The sequence below is a fragment of the Rattus rattus genome, chromosome 12, assembly GCF_011064425.1.
Source record: "Rattus rattus isolate New Zealand chromosome 12, Rrattus_CSIRO_v1, whole genome shotgun sequence".
NCBI lineage: Eukaryota > Metazoa > Chordata > Mammalia > Rodentia > Muridae > Rattus > Rattus rattus.
This window is the reverse complement of record NC_046165.1, coordinates 54193681-54213623: the sequence shown is the minus strand read 5'-3', so window position 1 is coordinate 54213623 and position 19943 is coordinate 54193681. Positions and strand designations below refer to the sequence as shown.

The following is a 19943-nucleotide window of genomic DNA, read 5'->3' as shown; positions in this document are numbered from 1 at the left end:
GTAGGAGGGGCTAGGACCGTCTTTCTAGAAGGTGATTTTTTCCATTTGTTCTTTGGTGGAAGAACCATTCCCTTTGTGTTTCCTCACAGTGTAAAGGAACCCTTAGCCAGGATCTGATTCCTTTTTGTCACCTGTCGGTGGCATTGTGACTTAGTAGAAAAGGTGTTGACAAACTTGGATATTCATAGTTCTTCCAGACCGTCACTACCTGGTTGTGGCCCTGGTTTCCCTTGTTGGTTTGGTTTGGTTTGGGCTTTAGTATATACAGGCGGACCCCAGCCCTACTGACCTGTGTAGGGAAACAGCAGCAGGACAAGGAGCCCCGTCAGTCACAGCCTACCATTTGGATCTGGAGAGAGCCTTCAGTACTGTCTGCTGCTCCCCATGTCACCCCACCTGTACAAGGCCCAAAGCCTCAGAGCCTTATAGGGCCAGCACATAGTAGGTGTGTCGCACATGTTCTTGAGTAAGTAGTGACTGTTAGATACACCCCCGCATGACCAGGCTGTACCCAACAGGTTCGGCAGCATATTCCCAAGCCTTAACATGGCAGTGAAGCGACGGGAGCAGGCCTTGCAGGACTACGGCAGGCTGCAGGCCAAGGTGGAGAAGTACGAGGAAAAGGAGAAAACTGGTCCCGTGCTCGCCAAGCTCCACCAGGTAACAGGATAGCCATTGCCACTGGGTCCTCCTTTCAGGGCCAGCAGAACCAGGACACTACCTATGCCCCTTCAGTGACAACCCTCACTCCAAGGTCTTGTTCTCCAGGCCCGGGAAGAGCTACGGCCTGTACGGGAAGACTTTGAGGCTAAGAACAAACAACTCCTGGATGAGATGCCACGATTCTATAACAGCCGACTTGACTATTTCCAGCCCAGCTTTGAGTCCCTGATCCGGGCACAGGTGAGACAAGGTTCTTCCCTGGGGGAATCATCTTTGTAGGAACCCAGTTCCCATTAGATGTAGCCATGCTCTGCGCAGACAGCAGTGCCTCCCTGCCCCAGGCACTATGAAAATTCATGTGGTGTCCCAGTCAGCCCTGGTGCCTAGCACTGATACTGTTCTGGAATTTCCATTGGACGTCCTCCATTGGCAATCCACTCAATCCCAACCCTATGATAGGGTTCCTTTTTGTTTAACTCTTTACCCCTTGAGTTCTTCCTCCCATGCTTAGTAAAGCAAGCAGCAAGAGCCCAGGTTGCATCTTTTGCCACTACTTTAATTAAGCAGGTCTTTTGCAGAGGTGGTTGGGAGGCCAGTAGATATTAACTGCCTGAGAACCCAACAGGAGAATTCCATTAGCCAGAGACCACAGGAGTCCTAACTTTGTGTTTCCTAGGGAGGGGTCCTGAACAGGCTCTGAAATGCTGGCCACTGGATATGAAGTGCCCCCTAGTGGAAAGGCAATGGTGTGCAGGCTGGTATGGTGATGGCAGCCAGAGGGAGAGTAGGACACAGGAGCCCAGTGTCTCCTGCTACTGAGATCCTGGGTCCAATTGGGATGGCATGCAGCCCCTGCCCGCCCCTCACCATTCATCTTCAGGCAGTTGTTGTCTATGATCATTCTCCCCACTAGCAAGGTGGGAGAGGCAGTGGCACTGGAGCGGGGAGCAGGGCTTCTCCACACAGACCTCCTCACTGATCACAAGTGTGGGCTCCCATCTCAGACTCTAACACTAACTGGCCATCCAGCTAAGGCTTCTCATCCCCAAGCTCTGCCTGCTCCGCTTCCGGTCTTAGCTGCACCTCTGCTGCCCTCCAGTGGGCACCATCATTCCTTGTTGCTTTCATGTCACAGTGGCCGTGGGTAAAGCCTGGTTCCCACTAACCAGCCTTCATTTGGAATGACACTCAAAGCGGTGCAGTAGAATGCCCACCAAGAAGCCCAGGCAAGGTTTGGACTGGAGCCCGGACTTGCTAATGATCCGTGTTTTCAGTCCAGTGCTCTCTAGGGAGTGAGACAGACAGCAGAAGGGGAGGATGCTCTCCTGTGACTGCAGGTGAGGGCTGCCTTCCAGCCTGCACCCTGTTTGGATGAGGCGTGGATTTAGAGGGGAAGATCTTGGCCTGCTCTCTTTCACTGACACCTGCCTCTGCTTTCAGTGAGCTGCATACACCATCCCCACCCCCAAGTCCTTAGAGGAAGCTGCAGGGTGCCCAGGCTATGGGGTACCCTGTAACCAAGCAGCAGGATAGCCAGAGTTGTTTACTGCCTCCCCCCTGTGCCAGCCTCCTTCTCACCCAGCTGCTACTGCTATTAGTCATTAGAGAAGTGAGCACTCCTGTGACTCACCAGGCACTGTGTAAGGCAGGGAATCGGGGCCCCCAGTACAGCCCAGTGCAACCTAGCCAGGGGTCCTAAAGAGACTTCCTAGGATACCACTTCCCACCGGCCCTTGCTGCACAGCCACCCTCCCAGTCCCCATCTTCTAGTTTCTCAGATGGAAGGAGAATCCTAGAGACATCTCAAAGTTGAGGTGCTTGAAGAATGTGGGACACTTTGATGAGTATGTTCTGTCATGTCAAGAAGTGGAAACTGAGGCAGAAATGGCCTCTGACCTCTAGGGAAAAGTCACCATCCATCATATAGAGAAACCCCTTGGCTCTTGGACCTGCCTCACATCCTGTCACTCTCACTGCATCATGGGCGCTTTTAAGGACCAATGCTGCTAGTCATCCATGCATGCAATAACTAGCAAGCCTGGGAAGGGGTAGAGTCTGGGGAGCTGACCCCCCTTAACTTGACTTCTAGAACCAGCTCTCAGGACTTGAGGAGCCAGGATCTGCTGTGTCCTTTTTCCATGACCAAAAGCCCCTGGCTCCTCTCCTCTCATTTAGTAAAGGCAATAAACCCCAGGCCTGCCCTTACCCACATACTGCCCTCTGGCACCCTCCAATGCAGTCTCCCTGCCCCATCTAGTTATTTTTGGTCTTAACAAACCTTTCTCTGCAGTAAATATTTCCAAAAGCCCCAGCTGTGGTTCCCCCATCCATCTCTAGACTGCTGAGGGATAGGGTGAGATCTGAGAGGTAGTGATGGAGCAAGTGAGAGACACATACACCCCACCCACTTCAGCCAGAGCAACCCATAGACCCAGAACCAGGCCCTGCTTGTGCCTCTCAGCTGCTTTGCTGACTGGGTGCTATGTAAAAGCGAGTCTGGTTCCTGCCAACAGCTCTTGCCTCCTACCCAGGTTATCTACTACTCGGAAATGCATAAGATCTTTGGAGACCTGACCCAGCAGCTTGACCAGCCAGGCCATTCGGATGAGCATCGAGAACGGGAAAATGAGACCAAACTAAGTGAGCTCCGAGCCCTCTCCATCGTGGCTGATGACTGAGACCCTGTCCCTCGGGAGTCCTTGGACTCTTTGGGACACAGATGGCATTCACATAGGCTTTGCTCCTATGCATCCTAGCAGGCATGGATTCATGGACCTCCCAATGGCCAGCCAGTTGGAGACAGGTGGCCACTATTCTACCTTGCCAGTTCTCTGACTTAAATGTCTCCATTTCCTTGAGCCTGATACTAGGAGCCTCACAGGCTGCTGTTTCCCTGTGCCCAATGTTGATAAGCAATGTAGAAAAACCCTGGGGCCATTTTACTTCCAGAACCGTCCAGAGCGTGGTACAGTATCTGGCCAACAGGAGCCTTTGGAAGGGCCTGGGCTTCCTGTGTAACTTGAGGCCTTAGCTGTCTACCTCCAGAGGACCTACTCTAGGAAAGCCACCATCCCCTCAGGACTCTTTAGACTGCTGGGTGAGGCACAGTGCCCTGGGTAGCAGAACTCTGGTCTCTCAGCCTTGATGGGCCCCTCCAGGTCCAGTACAGGGACAAACCCCAGGAGTTTGACCTTCCTTTGAACTGGGACTTTGTCTCTATCTGTCCACTAGAAAATGGCACACATTGAGCCGCTGCCCTCAGAGCAAGGCTTCTGTCTAACCTGAATTACTGGAGCTTTATTTTCACTTGTTATTGGAATTTTATTTTCAAGTAAAATTTTCCAGTAAAACAATAGTGTACTTTATAACTGACACCAAGAAGGAGCTGCCACAGTTTTGCCACACCCAACTTGGCAGAGGGCCTTCACTCAGTCACAACCTGTGGCACTCACTGCCCGCCTACCTTCTAGAGAGGAGTAAGAATCGGCAAACGGGGAGGGCACAGGCAACTTGAAGAGGAGAGCTACATGGACAGACACTTGGTTTGTTTTTCACTTTGGTTTATTTAAAAAACAAAAAGCCAAAAAAAAAAAAAAAAAAAAACAACTTTATATACAAAGTCAAACTGAAACCATGAATTGTGGAAAGAGGCAAGAATTGTGGGAAATGGGAAAGGGCTAGGCCAGGGCCAATACCACATCTGAACATAAGAGCTGGAGAGAGAAGTGCTGGTTCTTCTGGCAAGTTGGGGCAGCTGGGACACAGTGTTCTATTGGCGACCTTGACCCAACACCAAGTGCTTCCTAGAATGGGCTCTATCACCTAACAGAGCCTGCGGGACTCATGCCGCTCAGAGGACCAACATTCTTGGCTGCATCGACTCTACACCCATTCCTCCCATTTATTGGCATTAGACCTTGTTCTGGGCTGGAAAAGCCTTTTCCTCCCATCTTGCTCTAAAATGGACAAGGACAGGAGACAGCACAAGACTACAAGGGCCCTGGGAGAAATTCCAAGACTGAGGGCAAAATGACATTCTAGGGGTGCAAAAGATGTTGTATTTAGTTGTAGCTGGAACTGGGGTTCCTTACACATCCATCCACATAGCACGAACCCCATACTGAGAGTTTGATGTTCCCTACAGAGGCTGAGCACAGAACTCAAGCCACCCCTGCTATGGCTCCCAGGCCCTGCTCCAGCTGCTTTCTGGTACCAAAAGGTCTCTAATGTCATCAGGCTCCATCGCAGACCTCACTAGGCAGCCACTCAGTTGCTAGGCGTTGGCTCCTCTTTCTCTACCCAGCTGTCAGCCTGTGTGAGCACATGTAGCAACGATGAGGATAAGGCTTCTCCCATGTCCTGCCACTAGAGTAGGGAGCATTGGGAGCAGCTGAGTCTCCTAAGAGCCCAGTGGAGAGAGGACCAGTACAGCAAGGAAGGGCCAGCTGTCTCCACACACAGGCTAGCTCTACTCTGCGGTTCTTGTGGCTTCACCAAAAGGAACCATGGCCATCCTTTAGCCATCCTACCTTTTCAACGATCCGCTGCATCTCAAGGTGCAGTGGGGTCAGGCGTCTGCGGAAGTCCTGCATCTGACGCTGGAGCTGGTTCTTCTGTCGTTCCACTGTCCGGGCTGTCTCCTCCGCCTCGGCCAGCCGAGCCCGCAGCTCCTGCAGCTCTGCTGCCAGTGTCTTATTTGTCACTTCAGTGGCTGAAAATCGGTTATGGCTCTCCTCTGAAAGGTAGGTGAGAACATGGCAGGAAGGCTCAGTCAACTGGTGCATTGGGACAAAAGTGTGAGGCCTAAAGAGTGCTGTCCCCTTAGTGGCTGTGACACCACACTCACCAAGCTTCAATTCCAGTGTGTGAATCTTGTTCTCCAGGTATAGGCGGCCACTGTCTTGCTGCTCTGCACGCTGTAACAGGCTTCCCACATTGATGAGGCTACCATTGTGGGGCACCAGGCCTTTGTGCTCTGTGGGGGCAGCACCTGGCTTTGTGCTCTTCCCTGAAGGAGGCAGTAGATCCAGGTTTCCTAGAAAAGATATGCATGATTTTAGGAGAATGGCCCACCATGGCCCCACTCCCTGACAGCCACAAAGCACAAGATGTACCAAAGAGCACGTCTTCTGGAAGTCCATCATCCAGCGCCTCAGCACGGCTATACTGAAGGCTCCGATACTGGCAGATGTTCTGTGCCACCACTCTACTAACCAGCTGTTTGGCCTACAGAAAACACAGGACACCTACTGGCCACACACCTGCGTCAGGGAGACCAGAAGCCTGCAAGAGCTCTGAAAAGGCCTCCAGAAGGACAGGTGAGACAGAAGAGACTACCTGCTCTGCACTGAGCCGGATCCCCAAGGTGAGGAGGATCCTCTCCAAGTCTCGCCTGTGCAAGTAGCCACACCAGTTGGCATCAAAAAACACAAAAGCCAGAAGGCAGTCCAAGGGGAGCACAGCTGAGGGATCCAGCTCCTTAGGCTACAAAGCAGAAAAACGGGCTTTACAAACAGTTCTTTCAAAGCTAAAGGGCACAGTACACACACAACCAGGCCCTGGGTTGACGGCAACAGGTAGACCTCATAAGTGGAAGCTTGGAGCTGGGGCTACAGGCTTCTGTGGGCACATTTCCAGAACATGATGTATTTCCTAAGCGGATCTCTCTCTGATCTACCCTGACTGGGAAAGTGGAGTACTCTCCATGAGTCAAGAACCACACAGTTGGTCTCCTGTCTAGGGAAGAGGTCACTGGTAGGCAACCCTCACCCAGGAAGGGCTAAGCTTCCCATCACCAGGTACAAAAGGAGACAAGGTCTTACCATGTCCTGAAGAGAAGAATATTCCATCTCGGACTGGTTGGAGGCAACAGAGCGAACCTCCGTTTCCTCTAGCTTTGCTCCTGCTACAGAAATCCCAAGCTCAGCATCTAGCAAGGATGATGCGCTACACCCATAAGGGCAGCGGTTCTCACCCTGTGGGCTGTGAAGCTGTTGGGGCTTGAACAGCTTTCACAGGGGTTGCATTTAGCTGTCCTGCACAGCAGATACTTGCATTTCAATTTATAACAGTGGCAAAACTACAATAATGAAGTAGCAACGAAAGTAATTTTATGGCTGGGGGGGGTGGTCACCACAACATAAGGAACTATATTAAAGGCCGCAATATTAGGAAAGTTGAGAACCACTGCCTAAGAGGAAGTTACCACAGCCAGCCCCAGAGAGCCACTACCCCCAGACACACCAAACTCTTCCTCTCCATCATCCCTCAGAAGCAGCAGGTCTGGGTCCAAGGCCATTTCACAGAGGTCCTCAGCTGCCTCACCCCGGGCCTTCTCCTCCTCTTCTCCCCCTGCAGAGGGCTGTTTGGGCAGAAGCCCATCCTCCTTCTAGAGAAGCAGACCAAGGTGGTGAGGAGCAGGACTCTTGTAACACTAACAGTTGCTATCACTCAAGTATGAGCTGGGCACTCAAGTGCTGGTGGGCACTCTGACCCACTACATGCTCATGGGGATTTAACCATACCAGTATTCAGATCAACAAGGCACAAGTAGACCCCTGAGGTACTTCTCAGGAGTCAGTCATAGTTGTACACATAATTAAGCAATTACGTGTACATGACATATTTGGACAAGAAGCCGAGTTACATTTTAGAAATGGGTAAAAGCCAGTTTGTCCACCTAACAGGTAATCCTAACTCCTGAGCATTCTGACTGGCATTTCTATGCCGCCATGGCTTATCAGACACACTTCCCTCACCTTGGACACACCACTTCCTAGCTGTGTGGCTACACGCAGAGATTCCTGTCCCTGGGTCTCAGTCCATCCCCCAAAACTGGGTAATGTAAAGAAGCAATGCAAGCAGACATGCAGAGTGCCCAGAACAGTGCCTGACACACATGGGGGCTTGAATCCTACTAAGCATGAATATGTGGGCCTCAGTCCAGCCCATGGCTGAGAGCAGTACTCACCAGTGGGCTGTCTGCCTCGGCAGCTGTGCCCTCATTCTGTACCTCATCCTTGGACACCTTCACTGCCTCCTCTTTGACAGCCTCCTCCTCTTTGACCACATCCTCCTTGGCTGCCTCCTCCTTCTCAGGCTCAGGAGGAGACACAACTTTTTCTGGAAGGCTCAGCAGCACCTTATAAATTCTATAGCCAAAGTCCCTCTGCAGCATCTCCACAAACAGCTCGGCCAACACCACCACCTGTTAGGAGAGGCGCAGGGAGCATGGCATCAGGGAAGAGGACAAGTATGCCACACTGTTCCTTTATCTCACTCATGAGCTCTCTCCTGCACTTGCCTCAAAAGAGATCCTTTCTTTTGGCCTCCGATCCTCCACAATTCCGTAGAGAGACAGGTTGACACAGCCAGGACGTGCCATCACCGCAGGTTCTAGAGGAGGCGGAGGGGCCTCTGGGAGCTCAGTGTCCACATCTTGCTGTGTGGTGGCCTCTGCTGTCTCTGTGTCCTGTTTAGAAGTGTCTGCTTGCTCTGACACGTCAGGAGCCTGTTCAGTAGCCTCTGCCTCCTATGACAATAGCTCAGATGTGACCCTCTGGGCCTTGGGGTCAGGGCACATACTTTTGAGACAGGGGCTCATGTAGCAGAGGCTAACCTCAGGTTTACTATGAAGGTGAAATCAACTTTGAACTCTGGACTATGGGTCTTCCTGCCTCCACCTCCAAGTTACAGGCTTGTGCCACCATGCCCAGCTTCTCTGCATTTTTCTAAGGCCCAGCCTTACCCCTGATGCCTCCTGCGGTTGGGGAGCTGCTTCTGTGGCTTTCTGTTGGCACAGTGCCTCCCACTCCTCCAAAGTGGGCATGATGGTCCACACATCTGGCAGGTACACCACTACTGTGTGTAACTGCCGGGGCGGCCCTGGCTGCAAATACTGAAACTCGGCAAAACGCCACCTGGTCACAGCAAAAGGAAAAGAAAGCCCTCAACTTGACATAGTCACAGGTACTGCACTCACAGACAAGTACTTCTATTTCCAGTCAGCACTCCATGCACACATGCTGCATGCCAGGCCATGAGCACAGACATAAAGCCACACGCCAAGGCCTCAGTGGTTAGGCAGCAGGGAGACGCAGTAAGCAGACAGCACATAGGAGCACCAAGGCATTGAGGAGTACTGGGTGTGGCTTGGGGGTCAGCTGCCATCAATGCTCACAGCCCTGGGCTCTTCAGTCATCTATGAGCAGTTAGGAGTAGGCAGGCATGAGCTGTGGCAGGAGAGAACCCAGAGGGCAGAAGCCAGGCTCCTGACACCCCACAGCGAGCTGGCCACATGGGGAAGGCCACTCACCATTTGGTACAGGTGCTCAAGTCAATGCCAGTCTGGGCTTGTGCACAGCGGATGGCTGTGCGCACCAGCACCTGCGGGTCTGCCTGGGGGTCGAGGCCATCCAGGGAAGGAGACCACTCACCCCCAACCAGCACTGCCTCTTCTTCTTTCCGGCCCAGCAAAAACTGCAGAGAGATTGGGAATAATGAAACATGGCCTGCGTCTCCCACAGTGAGGCAAGGCTGCTGCCCAGCAAGAGGTAGTTAAGACTACCACCTAAGGCTCTAGGGCCATTCACTCAAACCAGCCACCTGACTCCTCTTCAGAGGAAGCATCTCTATACTATCCTCCTGTATAAAGTGAGAGCCTTCAGCTCTGAAACACCGAATTTCTATGTTAATGCACAGGAGCCTAGCTGCTGAAAATGTGGCAGATTTGACCAGCCAGCATGTCTTGCCTCCTATAAGCCAGTTCTTACCTTTAGCTGCTTCAGAGGATGCTCTGGTGTCTCCCTTGGCTCAGCCATGTCATCCACAAACAGCATGCAGCAACGATAGAACTCCTCTAGGCCTGGGGAGGAGAGCAGCAGCACCTGTGTAGAGGAAAAGGTGCTCAGCCACATTCTGTCCTAGCAAGGTGATAAGTCACAAGAGCTCAGTCAACTGACCTTGGAACTGTAAGTGGGGTCACTGTCCTCAGGGCTGGGCTCAGCACCAGTGTCTGGAGCTGCCTCCTTCTCTGAAGAGACCTGGATCCGACTCGGGTGGTGGAGGGAAAAGGGCTGGCCCAGCGGGAAGGCTGACAGCCAGCTCAAGTGAACGGAAAGAAAATCTGAGGGGACCAACAGGCTGCGGTAACGTCGCTGCAGTTCTAGGAAGTCACAGGTGGGACTGTGGAAAGACAGTAAGGGAAACTACTGAGCAAACACCCAGCGTCAGAAGAGGGACTAGAAAGACAGCTCAGAGCTTAGGAGCACTTGCTGCCCTTACAGAGGACACCCAGGTTTAGTTCACAGAGTCTACATGGCAGCTCACAACTATCTGCAACTTCAGTCCCAGAGGATCTGACACCCTCTTCTGACCTCTGTAAGCACCAAGCACACATGGGATACACTTACATACATCCAAGTAGGCAAAACATACACACAAACTATAAAATATATAAAGTTTTCTTTTTTTTTTTTCTTTTTTTCGGAGCTGGGGACCAAACCCAGGGCCTTGCACTTGCTAGGCAAGCGCTCTACCACTGAGCTAAATCCTCAACCCCTTAAAGTTTTCTTTTAAACAAATCTGCAGGGTCAACAGAATGGCTTATAGTGGGTAAAGGTATTTGCTGTGCAAGCCTATTCATCCCCAAACTCCATGCAAAGGTAGAAGGAGAAAACCAACTTTAGAGTTGTTCTCTGATTCACATATGTTCACTGGCAGGTATGTGTGCCAACCCCTCCCACAACGTACACTGACACACTGAATGAATGAATCTATGAACGAACAAACAGAACAGCAAAAGACCACAACAGGGTTTTATTTGGCTTGAGAAAAAAAGACTCTAATAAGGGATCTCCCTAGGTGTAAGGATGGACCCCATATGACCACTTGACTTATAAATTCCCATAACAAAGAAAGCAAAATTGGGGAAGAAAGAAAAAGAAATCATAATATGCGGTCACAATGGTCAAGGCCCTTTTTTGTTGAGGTTTTATGTCAATTATGTATGTCTATGTATAGGTATGTGCACATGTGTGCAGGTTCCCAGAGGCATCAGATTCCTCTGGAGCTGGAGGTTCCAAGCAGTTGTTAGCTGCTCCATGTGCATGCTGGAACTAAACTCATGTTCTCCAAAAGAGCAGTATGGACTCCTAGCCACTGAGCCATCTCTCAAGCCCCAGAAATGGTCATGGTCTTGATAAACAACTCACTAGTCAGTAACAAAAATCTCAGGTCCTAGGAAAAACTGAAACCTGCATGACAAGTCCTTCCCAAGAACATAAACACAGATAACATGAAAGCCTAGGAAAAGAATCCTAACGGCAGAATTCAATCCCTGGAACCACATACTGGAAGAAGAGAACCAACCCCTCAGAGTTTCCCCCTTGACTTCCTCACAGTAGCCCCCAAATGTGAATACACACTCATGAAAATTAATAAATGTAAAACATTCTTTACAGACTGTCAGACTCACTGCTAATTAGAAATGAAAACCAGAATAGCACTTTTCACCAACAAATCTACAATGAAAAGGTACATGAAGGCTGGGTGTGCTGGTGCAGTTTTAATCCCAGCCTGGTCTACAGTGTGAATCCCAGATCATCCAGGGCTACACAGAGAAACCCCGTCTAGAAAAACAAAAATAGAAACAGAAAAGGTATATGAAAACAGTGTTGGCAAAGGTAGAGCAGACAAAGACTGTGCCCTGCACCATGGTGGCTGTGTAAGTGGACACAGCATCTGAAAGAAAACTGGTAATAGCTATCAAAATTAGAAACCAGGCCAGGTATAGTGGCACTTGCCTTCGCCTTTAATCCCAGCACTCAAAAAGAAAACTTGCTGGCATGGTAGCTCCCATCTGCAGAAACAAGCAGCTCCTAGACCACTGAGTCTGCCTGGCAACTCCCAAGCCAGTCCCTGTCTCCAAAGTACAAAGCTAGTCAACACCTGAGGAATGATATCTGAATGGTATCATCTGGCCTCCTTCCACACATGCATCCAAAGACACATGTGAACCAACACACATGAACAAATGAACATGCATACATACAGAACAAGATGCTTAACACAGAACCTACTCGAAGACACACCAAGCCATGTGCAGCAGGTTCCCACAGATTGGTCAATTAGCTGTAGAAAAGGCCACCTGACTACACACATTCCCATGTGTCCAAACAGACCTTATCTCATTAACCCTAAAAACCACTGTTGTGCAAGTCTGAAGCCCTCCCCAGCCTTCACTCACCTGTCCACAGCATAGGGAGTGAGATGCACCCGGTAAGGAGGCAGGTCATGCCTAGGTTTCTTAGCACCCCAAGGCTCTCCACCAGCCCGCTGTTTGCGTTTCTTCGAGTCATAGTCGTCACTGGAGGTTGACCCATCAGCAGAAATAAGAAACCATATTGTTACACATGTATTCAGTATGTCAAGAACTAGAAAATACCTGAGTCCTCAACATTAAGAAATGAATACAGGGGCTGGAGAGATGGCGCAGGGGTTAGGAGCACTGGCTGCTCTTTCAGAGGTTCTGAGTTCAGTTCATAGCAACCACATGGTAGCTCATAACCACCTATAATGGGATCTCAAGCCATCTTCTGGCACGTAGGTGTATATACAGATAGAGCACTCATACATAAAGAAATCTTGAAAGAAAGAAAAAAAGAAATGAATACAGGTGGCCTGTAGCTCAGTGGTGGAACACTTGCTTAAACTAGGGGAGGCCCTGGAATCAAGTCCAGCACCACACACATACAAAAAGAAGCCATGCTAGCAAATATGTGACAGATTATTAAACATTAAAATAGGTAAGTAAACTCTTTAATAATTTAATAATATAAACGCAAGGTACAGCATATATACAAAAGGCTATTATAAGAGAAAAAGAACAGCTTTAAAATACTGAAAGATGAGCCAGCAAGATGGCTTAGCAAATAAAGGCACTTGAGGAAGAGCTTACTGATCTGAGTTTGATCCCAGCAACCCATGGTGGGAGGAAAGGCCTAATCTCTGCATTCATCTGATCTCCACACACACATGCTCAACAATAAATAATGTAAATCTCTTAAATTTAAATATCATGGCTAGAGACAGGCTCCAGAACCTGTCTTTACCTGTTGAGTGTCCTGCAGGCTTAGTGTTTTAGATTTTTATTATGGTTTATGCATGTGCATAAGCATGCCACGATACACATGTGGAAATTGGTTTTCTCCTTCAGTTTTCTGGGTCTCAGAGATCAAATCAGGTCATCAGGTTTAGTGGCAGGTGTATTTCCCTGATGAACTATCTCTCCAGCCCATGTTTTAGAATTTTTGAGATAGTCTTCTCTGTAGCCCAGGCTGGTCTCAAATTTACCATGTAGCCCAAGCTAGCCTTGAACTAATGGCCATCAATCCTCTAGCCTCTGCTCCCAAGTGTGGGGATGAAAGATATACACCACCAATCCTGACCCAAAATAATTTTTATTTTATTTTGGTTTTTCAACACAGGGTTTCTCTGTGTATCCTCGGCTGTCCTAAACTTACTTTGTAGACCAGGCTAACTTCAAACTCACATGGATCCATCTGTTTCTGCCTCCTAAGTGCTGGAATCAAAAGCATGTGCCACCATGCACAACTCAATTTTTTTTAAAGAATAAAAACAAATATTTTTAACTTGAAAAGGGAGGAGAAAACAAAGCAATACCTTTTGCTCCATTAATTCTACCCTTGAAAAACTATTCCAAGAAATTGGGGGCGGGGGGGCAGATTAAAGCAAAAATACCAAGCCATATAATTGAGTTCATGCATCCTCACTGACAACTGAATTTAACTATAATAATGATTTAATCACTAAGGCAGTCACCAAGATGAAGCTTCAAGAAAGTCCTAGTTCTCAGTAGTATAGCCACTGGTAAGCTGAACTTGCTCCAGTAAATGACACCCACCCATGGTCATGTAAGCAACCCCTAAATAACAAACTAAGTAGTGTAGTGCGCCAAAAAAAAGACATAAAGGTGGTATCGGGAGAGGAGCAATTTTTCTGTAGTGGTGTGTTCTCCAGGAGGTTGCCCATGCTCCAGTGGGTGGCCCCACACCTGGAGCATTCAGGTAGCATTACTGGAACTCAGTAGGTTAAAAAAAAAAAACAGAACATGAAGATAAGCAGAGACTGTTAGGGAGGTTGGAGGAGGGGAAGACTGGAGTAGTATGACTGAGAGACTTGTATGCATCATGAAACTGTCAGGGAAAATTTAGAATATTCTTTTTTTAAAAAAGAGGTAGAGGGGAGGAACGTTCAGGGCAAGAGGACAGTAGGCTAATGGAGATGTAATCAAAGTGTGCTTCTCAAAGCGTACTTAGATATCTGACAGGTGTAAGAGAACAAACCTTTAAAGATCATGCTACAGTGTGGGACCTTGAATATCACAGACCATGTACTAGCTAGAAAGAAACTAGCAAGGTCAAAGAAAGGTACAACACGACTGTTTTCCATGCAAAAAAACACTTGCCAAACTCTTACTTCCCTGTCAACAATAGAACACTCAGAAGGCTAGAATGTTACCTTTCAATGTTGCCATTCTATTCTTTTTGTTTTGAGACAAGGTCTTAAGTAGCTTGAGCTGGCCTTCCGTTCCTAATCACCTGTGACCCACCACCAGCAGGAAACATGTTAGTGGTGGAGCAGCAGAGACCAGGCCTGCTGCTCACAAGACCTCGGCTGCTCACAAGAGCAGTCCAATGGCAGTGTTATCCTGCATCCCAAAGCTGGGAGTTTAACATAAAGCTGGTCTAATGGGCAAACCACCCCTGTGGTCAAATCCTTTATAAATTGGCAGATTTCCCTGATGCCACTCTTCCTACTCAGTCTATTCTCTAAAAGCCGTAACCCTGAAGCACCTTGGCCAAAGTAATACACTGCAGGTGGTACTCCAGAGCCAGGCACTCAAATTCGACTAGCAGCTACGTGTGGAAACTCAACTGAAAACACCAGGCCCACAGTCAATGGTTTCCAACCAGTGGTTACTTAAACCTTCAAGATACTTGCTATGGGTCTGTCCTGGAGGCTTTCATAAGCTCACAGACTAGGAGCAAGCTATGTATGAGTTTAGGAATGGAGAAGTGGAAACCATGTAGAGAACAATGCCGGGCAATCTGCATGGGATCCACAGCAGCCTTTCCCAGAGATCAAGTGCTAGCTTCTGCACAGGCACTGGCTACATCACCTCCCCTGAACTCTCCTCAGGTTATGCCATGCTTACTCCAAGTGTTTCCCACTGAAGTACTTCTCAGTTCTTATCAGCACATGGGAGAGAGGGTGGTTCCCTTTCTGTAGTTATTTCAAAGAAATCACAGCACAAGGGAACTTTCTACAGTCTTATAAAAGCAGGGTGCTATGAGATCAAAAAAGTATAGTCAAGATTCTGACATTTGGGGCTGGGGATTTAGCTCAGTGGTAGAGCGCTTACCTAGGAAGCGCAAGGCCCTGGGTTCGGTCCCCAGCTCCGAAAAAAAGAACCAAAAAAAAAAAAAAAAAAAGATTCTGACATTTCAATCTAAATCAGTTTCAAGATTTCTATCAACAAAACCAAAACAAGACAAATTCAAGCAACAAGGAGATAAAGGAGGAATAGAACTAAGAAAGAAGGCAGGTGGGGTTGGGGATTTAGCTCAGTGGTAGAGCGCTTGCCTAACAAGCACAAAGCCCTGGGTTCGGACCTCAGCTCCAAAAAAAACAAGAAAGAAGACAGGTAATACTGCTTGTGTAAATCAGGTAACGGCTTGAAGATTCGTTTTCTTTTTCCACTTCCTTTGCATATATTGAATTTTCTATTATAAGAAGCCAAACAAAAACTCTCAAGGACAGTAAAGCACAAAGGCGATGTGAATTGAGACACAATGAGCATGCTCCTGGAAATTCCCCAAATTTGCACTGATAAAGAACCACAGGACGTCTCAAGTGCCTGAATAGACCATTCTTGCTCCACATTAAGGCCAAGAAAAGTGTTGGCACAGAACAAATCCTGAACTACTGAATATATTGTAGCCTCTGTGTTGTAACACTGTTACACAAAGTGTGCAAAAGAAGTCATCTTAATTAGGAACTAAAACATTTTGCAACAATCCTTTCTTTAATGTTACTATTTTCTTGTAATAATTCTTGGTATCTGTGTGTTAAATACTACAAACAAAGAAGAAAGTATATACTTTTTAACTATCTGGGGTTAAGGAGCTGGCTCAGTGAGTGAAGATGCTTGCTACCAAAGGATCCCAGCATCCATGTCAAAGCTAACACAGTCTATGATCCCAGCCCTGGAAGGGGCAGACAGGAGGATCTCCTGACCGTGCTGACCAGTTAACATAGCCAAAACGGCAAGCTCCAGTGAGACTCTTATCTCTAACAAAAGCAAACAAAAACCAGCAGAGTACATCAGAAGACACTTAGAATTGACCTCCTGGCTCACATACATCTGCATACACCTTGATACAAATTCATAGAACACACACATACACATGCACATGCAAAATATCTCAAACCAGAAAGGTAGCAAAATGACTGCATAACCAAGCTAGGTGTGATGCCGCACACCTGTAAACCCAGCACATGTGAAGAAGAGGGAAAAGGATCAGGAGTTTAAGGTCATCCTTAGCTACATTCTGAGTTCAAGGCCAGCCTAAGCTACATAAGACTTGATTCAAAATAAAGTATTTTAGCTGGGCAAACGTGGGCGAATACACTTTTAATCCCAGCACTAGGCAGGAAAGAGGATCTCCATGAGGTCAGGCTGAGCTACACAGTGAGACCCTGTCTCAAAAGAGCAAAACAACAAAAACTGTCAATGTGACATTTTGAAATATAAACTGTATTAGACCTCAGCTTTGCTGAGGTAGTGTATAAAGTTGCTGTATTTGTTAAGTATGTTTCGATGTGTCTGCCTTTCAGAGAAAAGGGACTAGACTCTGTGTGTCCACAGAAAGAGATGTTAGTATCAACAGGTGTCAAAGGTGGAACATGGTCCCTAGAGGGAAGTGTAATGCCTGTTCATCCTCTTACCTTCGGCCCTGGTCCAGCCTTCCATGAGGACCCCGAGCGGGAAATCTGTTCAGGTGGCTCAGGTGAAGTGTATGGGATGTCTGGAAGAGACTCAGAGCTGAAGAAAGGAAATGGCCAGTGACTCAAAAGCCCTAAAACCCTGGCCAGCTTCCTCCTCCTCTTCCTGTGTAGAGAAGTACCCCCTTCTGTTCTGAGAGCATCTATATGAAAGGAACAAGTCCTTTCCTCCAGACTAACCCACAAAGTCACACCCCAACTTGCATGCCACCAGTACTCACGCTTCTGAGGGAAAAGTGGGGGAATTCGGTGAGGCTGAAAGATCAACTGTGGCTGAGCTCCTAGGATCCCTTGCTTCTGGCCCAGAGCTGCCACATGTAGAAGGGGAGGTGCTGGAGACTTCAGTAAGGGCTAAAGAAAATAGCCAGTAAGTTCAGGGGATCCCCAGGTTGATACCATGAAGAGACATCTATCCCACCCCACCCCCCAACAAAAGGAAGGATTGTGCTCAAAAGTCAGGCCACAGGACTTCCTCCTCTCCTTCCCATTGCAATGGGCATGCTAAGGAAAGAAAAATACCTGGTTGGAGAGCGTCTGCACCTTGACAGCATTCCAGGGCACTGCCTGGCCTGGGTTATACGCAGCCTTCACCAGCACCTTCTCACCCAGCTGGGGTAGTCGGCCCTTCACCACACTGCCAGCACACAAACGGGGAGGCCCCATCAGGAGGCACCCTGTACAAGTTATTCTGACCGCCCCCAGGGAGACCTTCTCCATCAAAATCTCTCATACCTTGCAGTAAAATAGCAAAGCAATGGCTTTAAAGAGGGGGCCCACCAGCATAGAGACAGAACTGAATTCAACAACCATTCTCAGCAGAGACTAGCCTTAAGCCTACCTTAGCTGAAAAAAGACTTCTTCATCTACCACCCCAAAGTAGTCATGCAAGCTGGTAACAATGCCAGTGAAGACTCGCTGCTTCTCCCCACTCTGCAAGAGAAGAATAGGTCAAAAGCAACAGGAAGCCACCTGAACAGAACCATGCTATGCCACTAGAGCCTCATCTCTAGCCACAGGGACCTGGCTCATAGTATTAAAAGAAAATTCACCTTGAAAGAAACATAGTGGACACAACCTGTCTATAAAGAGGAGAGAAGCTAATTCATGACTTTTCTCCTTCTAGGATGTTCAGTCCTTTAATCCCAAAAGGCACCAAAAGATCTCTCTGGAGCCAGATATTAAAGATTCCCCAACCTAAGAGGTATTTGAGATCCCCAACACTGGACAACTACCAGGACAAAACCAAACCAAACAAACAAGCAAAAAGCCAGGGATGTTGACCATTGTAACACAAGAAACAACACACAACAGACATCCAAACATACTACAGTAACCCCAAAGGGGAACGAACTCACTAGAAAGGGCACCCAACATACCTGAAGGTGCCTGGCATTTTGGGACAAGTCTGTGGCCACAGGAGGAGTAAGCAGACCAGGAGGAGGACCCAAAAGAGATGTTGAAGCTGCGCCTATGGGGACAGAGAAGCAACCTCCAGCAACTGCACCTACTACCCTCAGCGCTAGAAGATAGCCAGAGGATCCTGTAATCCCAGAGGTCTAGGTGGCTCCAACCAGCTAATCAGATATTCAGGGAAACACCCGAGCCATATTTTTGGAAACTGAGTCTAGAGCATATTCTGAGTGTAACCAGTAAGCAGGTAAGCACCTGAGAAGTTCCGTCCCCCTGGAAGTGGGTTGATCCTCTGGCGCTTAAACTGGGACATTTGGAATGCTGTCCTTTCAAGGTCTTGGGTGGAAACCTTCAATCAAAAGAGAAAGAAGTTAAAAGCTAGAATGGGAAACTTCCATCTATTACGGGGCTAGGGGGAGAGATGAAAAATCTTAATGAAGTAAAGCTTTACGGTGAAGAGGTGGGTCCTAAAATGGAGGAATGGAGAGGATGTAGAAGAGGAAATGAAATAGGTAATTATGTTACTCCAGTTTGTTCTCACAATAACCTAGCGGTGGGTGCTAATGACATGCTGGTTTACAGACAAGGAAACTGGAGCCTTGAGATCAGGAGACTTGCCCAAGGCCACAAAACCAGATAGTGACAGAGCGGGACTCACACCCAGGTCTCCCAACAACTTAGCACTCCTTTCACTATGCCACTGGCACTCTTAGAGAGGCTGGCGGAGTGAGGACTGGAAGAGCTCCGGTGGCAGTCATTCATTCAAAAACATCCGCCAAAACACTCCACACAGGGCCGGGGCAAAAAATGGAGGTGCGAGTAGCGGGGAGGTGATGCAGGCCTCTCCCCGGAAGACCGCCAGGCGTCTTTTCAGACCGGCTGGTGGGAAGGGAGCTGTCCAGCCGGCCCTCGCCAAGCGGCCTGCACGCCGCTCCCTCCTCCTAGGTCCCGACCCTAGACTCCGGCCTCCGCAGCCGCCTGCGCAGAGCCTTCCGGGCCGGGCCACCGAGAGGCCACCGTGGGAGGACCACGGCGCGAGGTTTCTCCTCCTCCCGCCCGCCCCCAGGGCCGAGGCCGTTGCCAGGGAGACGGAGCTTGCAGTCCTGAGGGGGCTCGGCTCTTTCCGCGACTGGCGCATCTTCGCTGTTCGGACCCCGCGGCCTCGCCACCCGAGAGAGACTGAGAGGCAGAGGCAGAGCGAGAGGCCCCCAACCCACCTGCGGGCCAGGGCCACGACACCAGGGGGACAAAGACACCCGGAACCACCGCAGCTGCTGCTGCCACCACCACCGGAAACGCCTCTCCGGAAGAGCGACCACTGGTCGGAAGCTGCCACTCTCCCGGATATGGTACCTCCCTCTTCTCCACCGACCTCTCCCTTCCCCCACACCAGCCTGCCATCCCGCTCCAACTGTGGAACGGAAGTGCGCCTTCCCAGATCCGATAATGCCTTCGGAAGCTGAGCTCGGTGGTGTCCTCTCTCAAGTGTCCCATCAGAAAAGTAGTCTCGAACCATTAGTTCCTGATCTCAAAATGACTGGAACTGGACCCCTCCCTCAAACACATGGAAGAGACTACCATTTATACACCCTGCTGTGTTCTACTAACCCCCCAAGACTACAGCAGCAAAAGAAGCAGCGCCTCCATTGGCTGGAGGAGGAGCATGCCTACTCAGGGTCCATTTGCAGGGGATATTCTTACTAAAGTCAATGATCCTCCCCACCCCACCCCCGTCCCTATTCTTGCCTTTCTATTGACTGCATCACCAGCAAGGGGTAAGCATA

The 19943-nt window shown here is 49.1% G+C and overlaps 2 protein-coding genes across 3 annotated transcripts in view; one reads left to right on the top strand and one right to left on the bottom strand.

Moving 5' to 3' along the window:
* Nucleotides 1–3818, top strand: part of Bin3 (bridging integrator 3) — a 37975-nt gene extending 34157 nt beyond the window's left edge. The window contains exons 7-9 of the mRNA XM_032917190.1: nucleotides 519–660; nucleotides 769–903; nucleotides 3195–3818. Of these exons, the coding sequence (XP_032773081.1) occupies nucleotides 519–660; nucleotides 769–903; nucleotides 3195–3341 (424 nt within the window). The 3' untranslated portion in view covers nucleotides 3342–3818. The remainder of the gene's footprint in view (nucleotides 1–518; nucleotides 661–768; nucleotides 904–3194) is intronic.
* A 388-nt stretch (nucleotides 3819–4206) lies between these two features.
* On the bottom strand, nucleotides 4207–19570 carry Ccar2 (cell cycle and apoptosis regulator 2). 2 transcript variants are annotated; one of them, XM_032917188.1, is made up of 21 exons: nucleotides 19377–19570; nucleotides 18415–18508; nucleotides 18126–18217; nucleotides 17588–17679; nucleotides 17269–17383; nucleotides 16971–17100; nucleotides 16693–16789; nucleotides 11909–12028; nucleotides 9624–9846; nucleotides 9435–9548; nucleotides 8978–9141; nucleotides 8411–8582; nucleotides 7967–8194; nucleotides 7634–7870; nucleotides 6907–7051; nucleotides 6486–6568; nucleotides 6001–6147; nucleotides 5778–5889; nucleotides 5510–5698; nucleotides 5193–5398; nucleotides 4207–4974 (listed from the first exon to the last, which is right to left on the bottom strand). In XM_032917188.1, the coding sequence occupies exons 2-21, from the start codon at nucleotides 18470–18472 to the stop codon at nucleotides 4930–4932; spliced, it is 2769 nt and encodes a 922-aa protein (XP_032773079.1). In that variant the 5' UTR covers nucleotides 18473–18508; nucleotides 19377–19570; the 3' UTR covers nucleotides 4207–4929. The 2 variants fall into 2 exon arrangements, with proteins under 2 accessions (XP_032773079.1, XP_032773080.1); XM_032917189.1 differs by having other exon boundaries at nucleotides 6486–6565.
* Between the last annotated feature and the right edge of the window lie 373 nt (nucleotides 19571–19943).

What these genes read in the sequence shown, in the direction of transcription:
- Ccar2 (XM_032917188.1), bottom strand. Translation starts at nt 18,472, where the DNA reads ATGTCCCAGTTTAAGCGCCAGAGGATCAACCCACTTCCAGGGGGACGG. An exon ending in ACCCCACTTACAGTTCCAAG is followed by an intron (nt 9,549 to 9,623) that starts GTCAGTTGACTG and finishes TCCTCTACACAG; the next exon opens with GTGCTGCTGCTCTCCTCCCC. An exon ending in TTGAGCACCTGTACCAAATG is followed by an intron (nt 8,583 to 8,977) that starts GTGAGTGGCCTT and finishes TGCTGTGACCAG; the next exon opens with GTGGCGTTTTGCCGAGTTTC.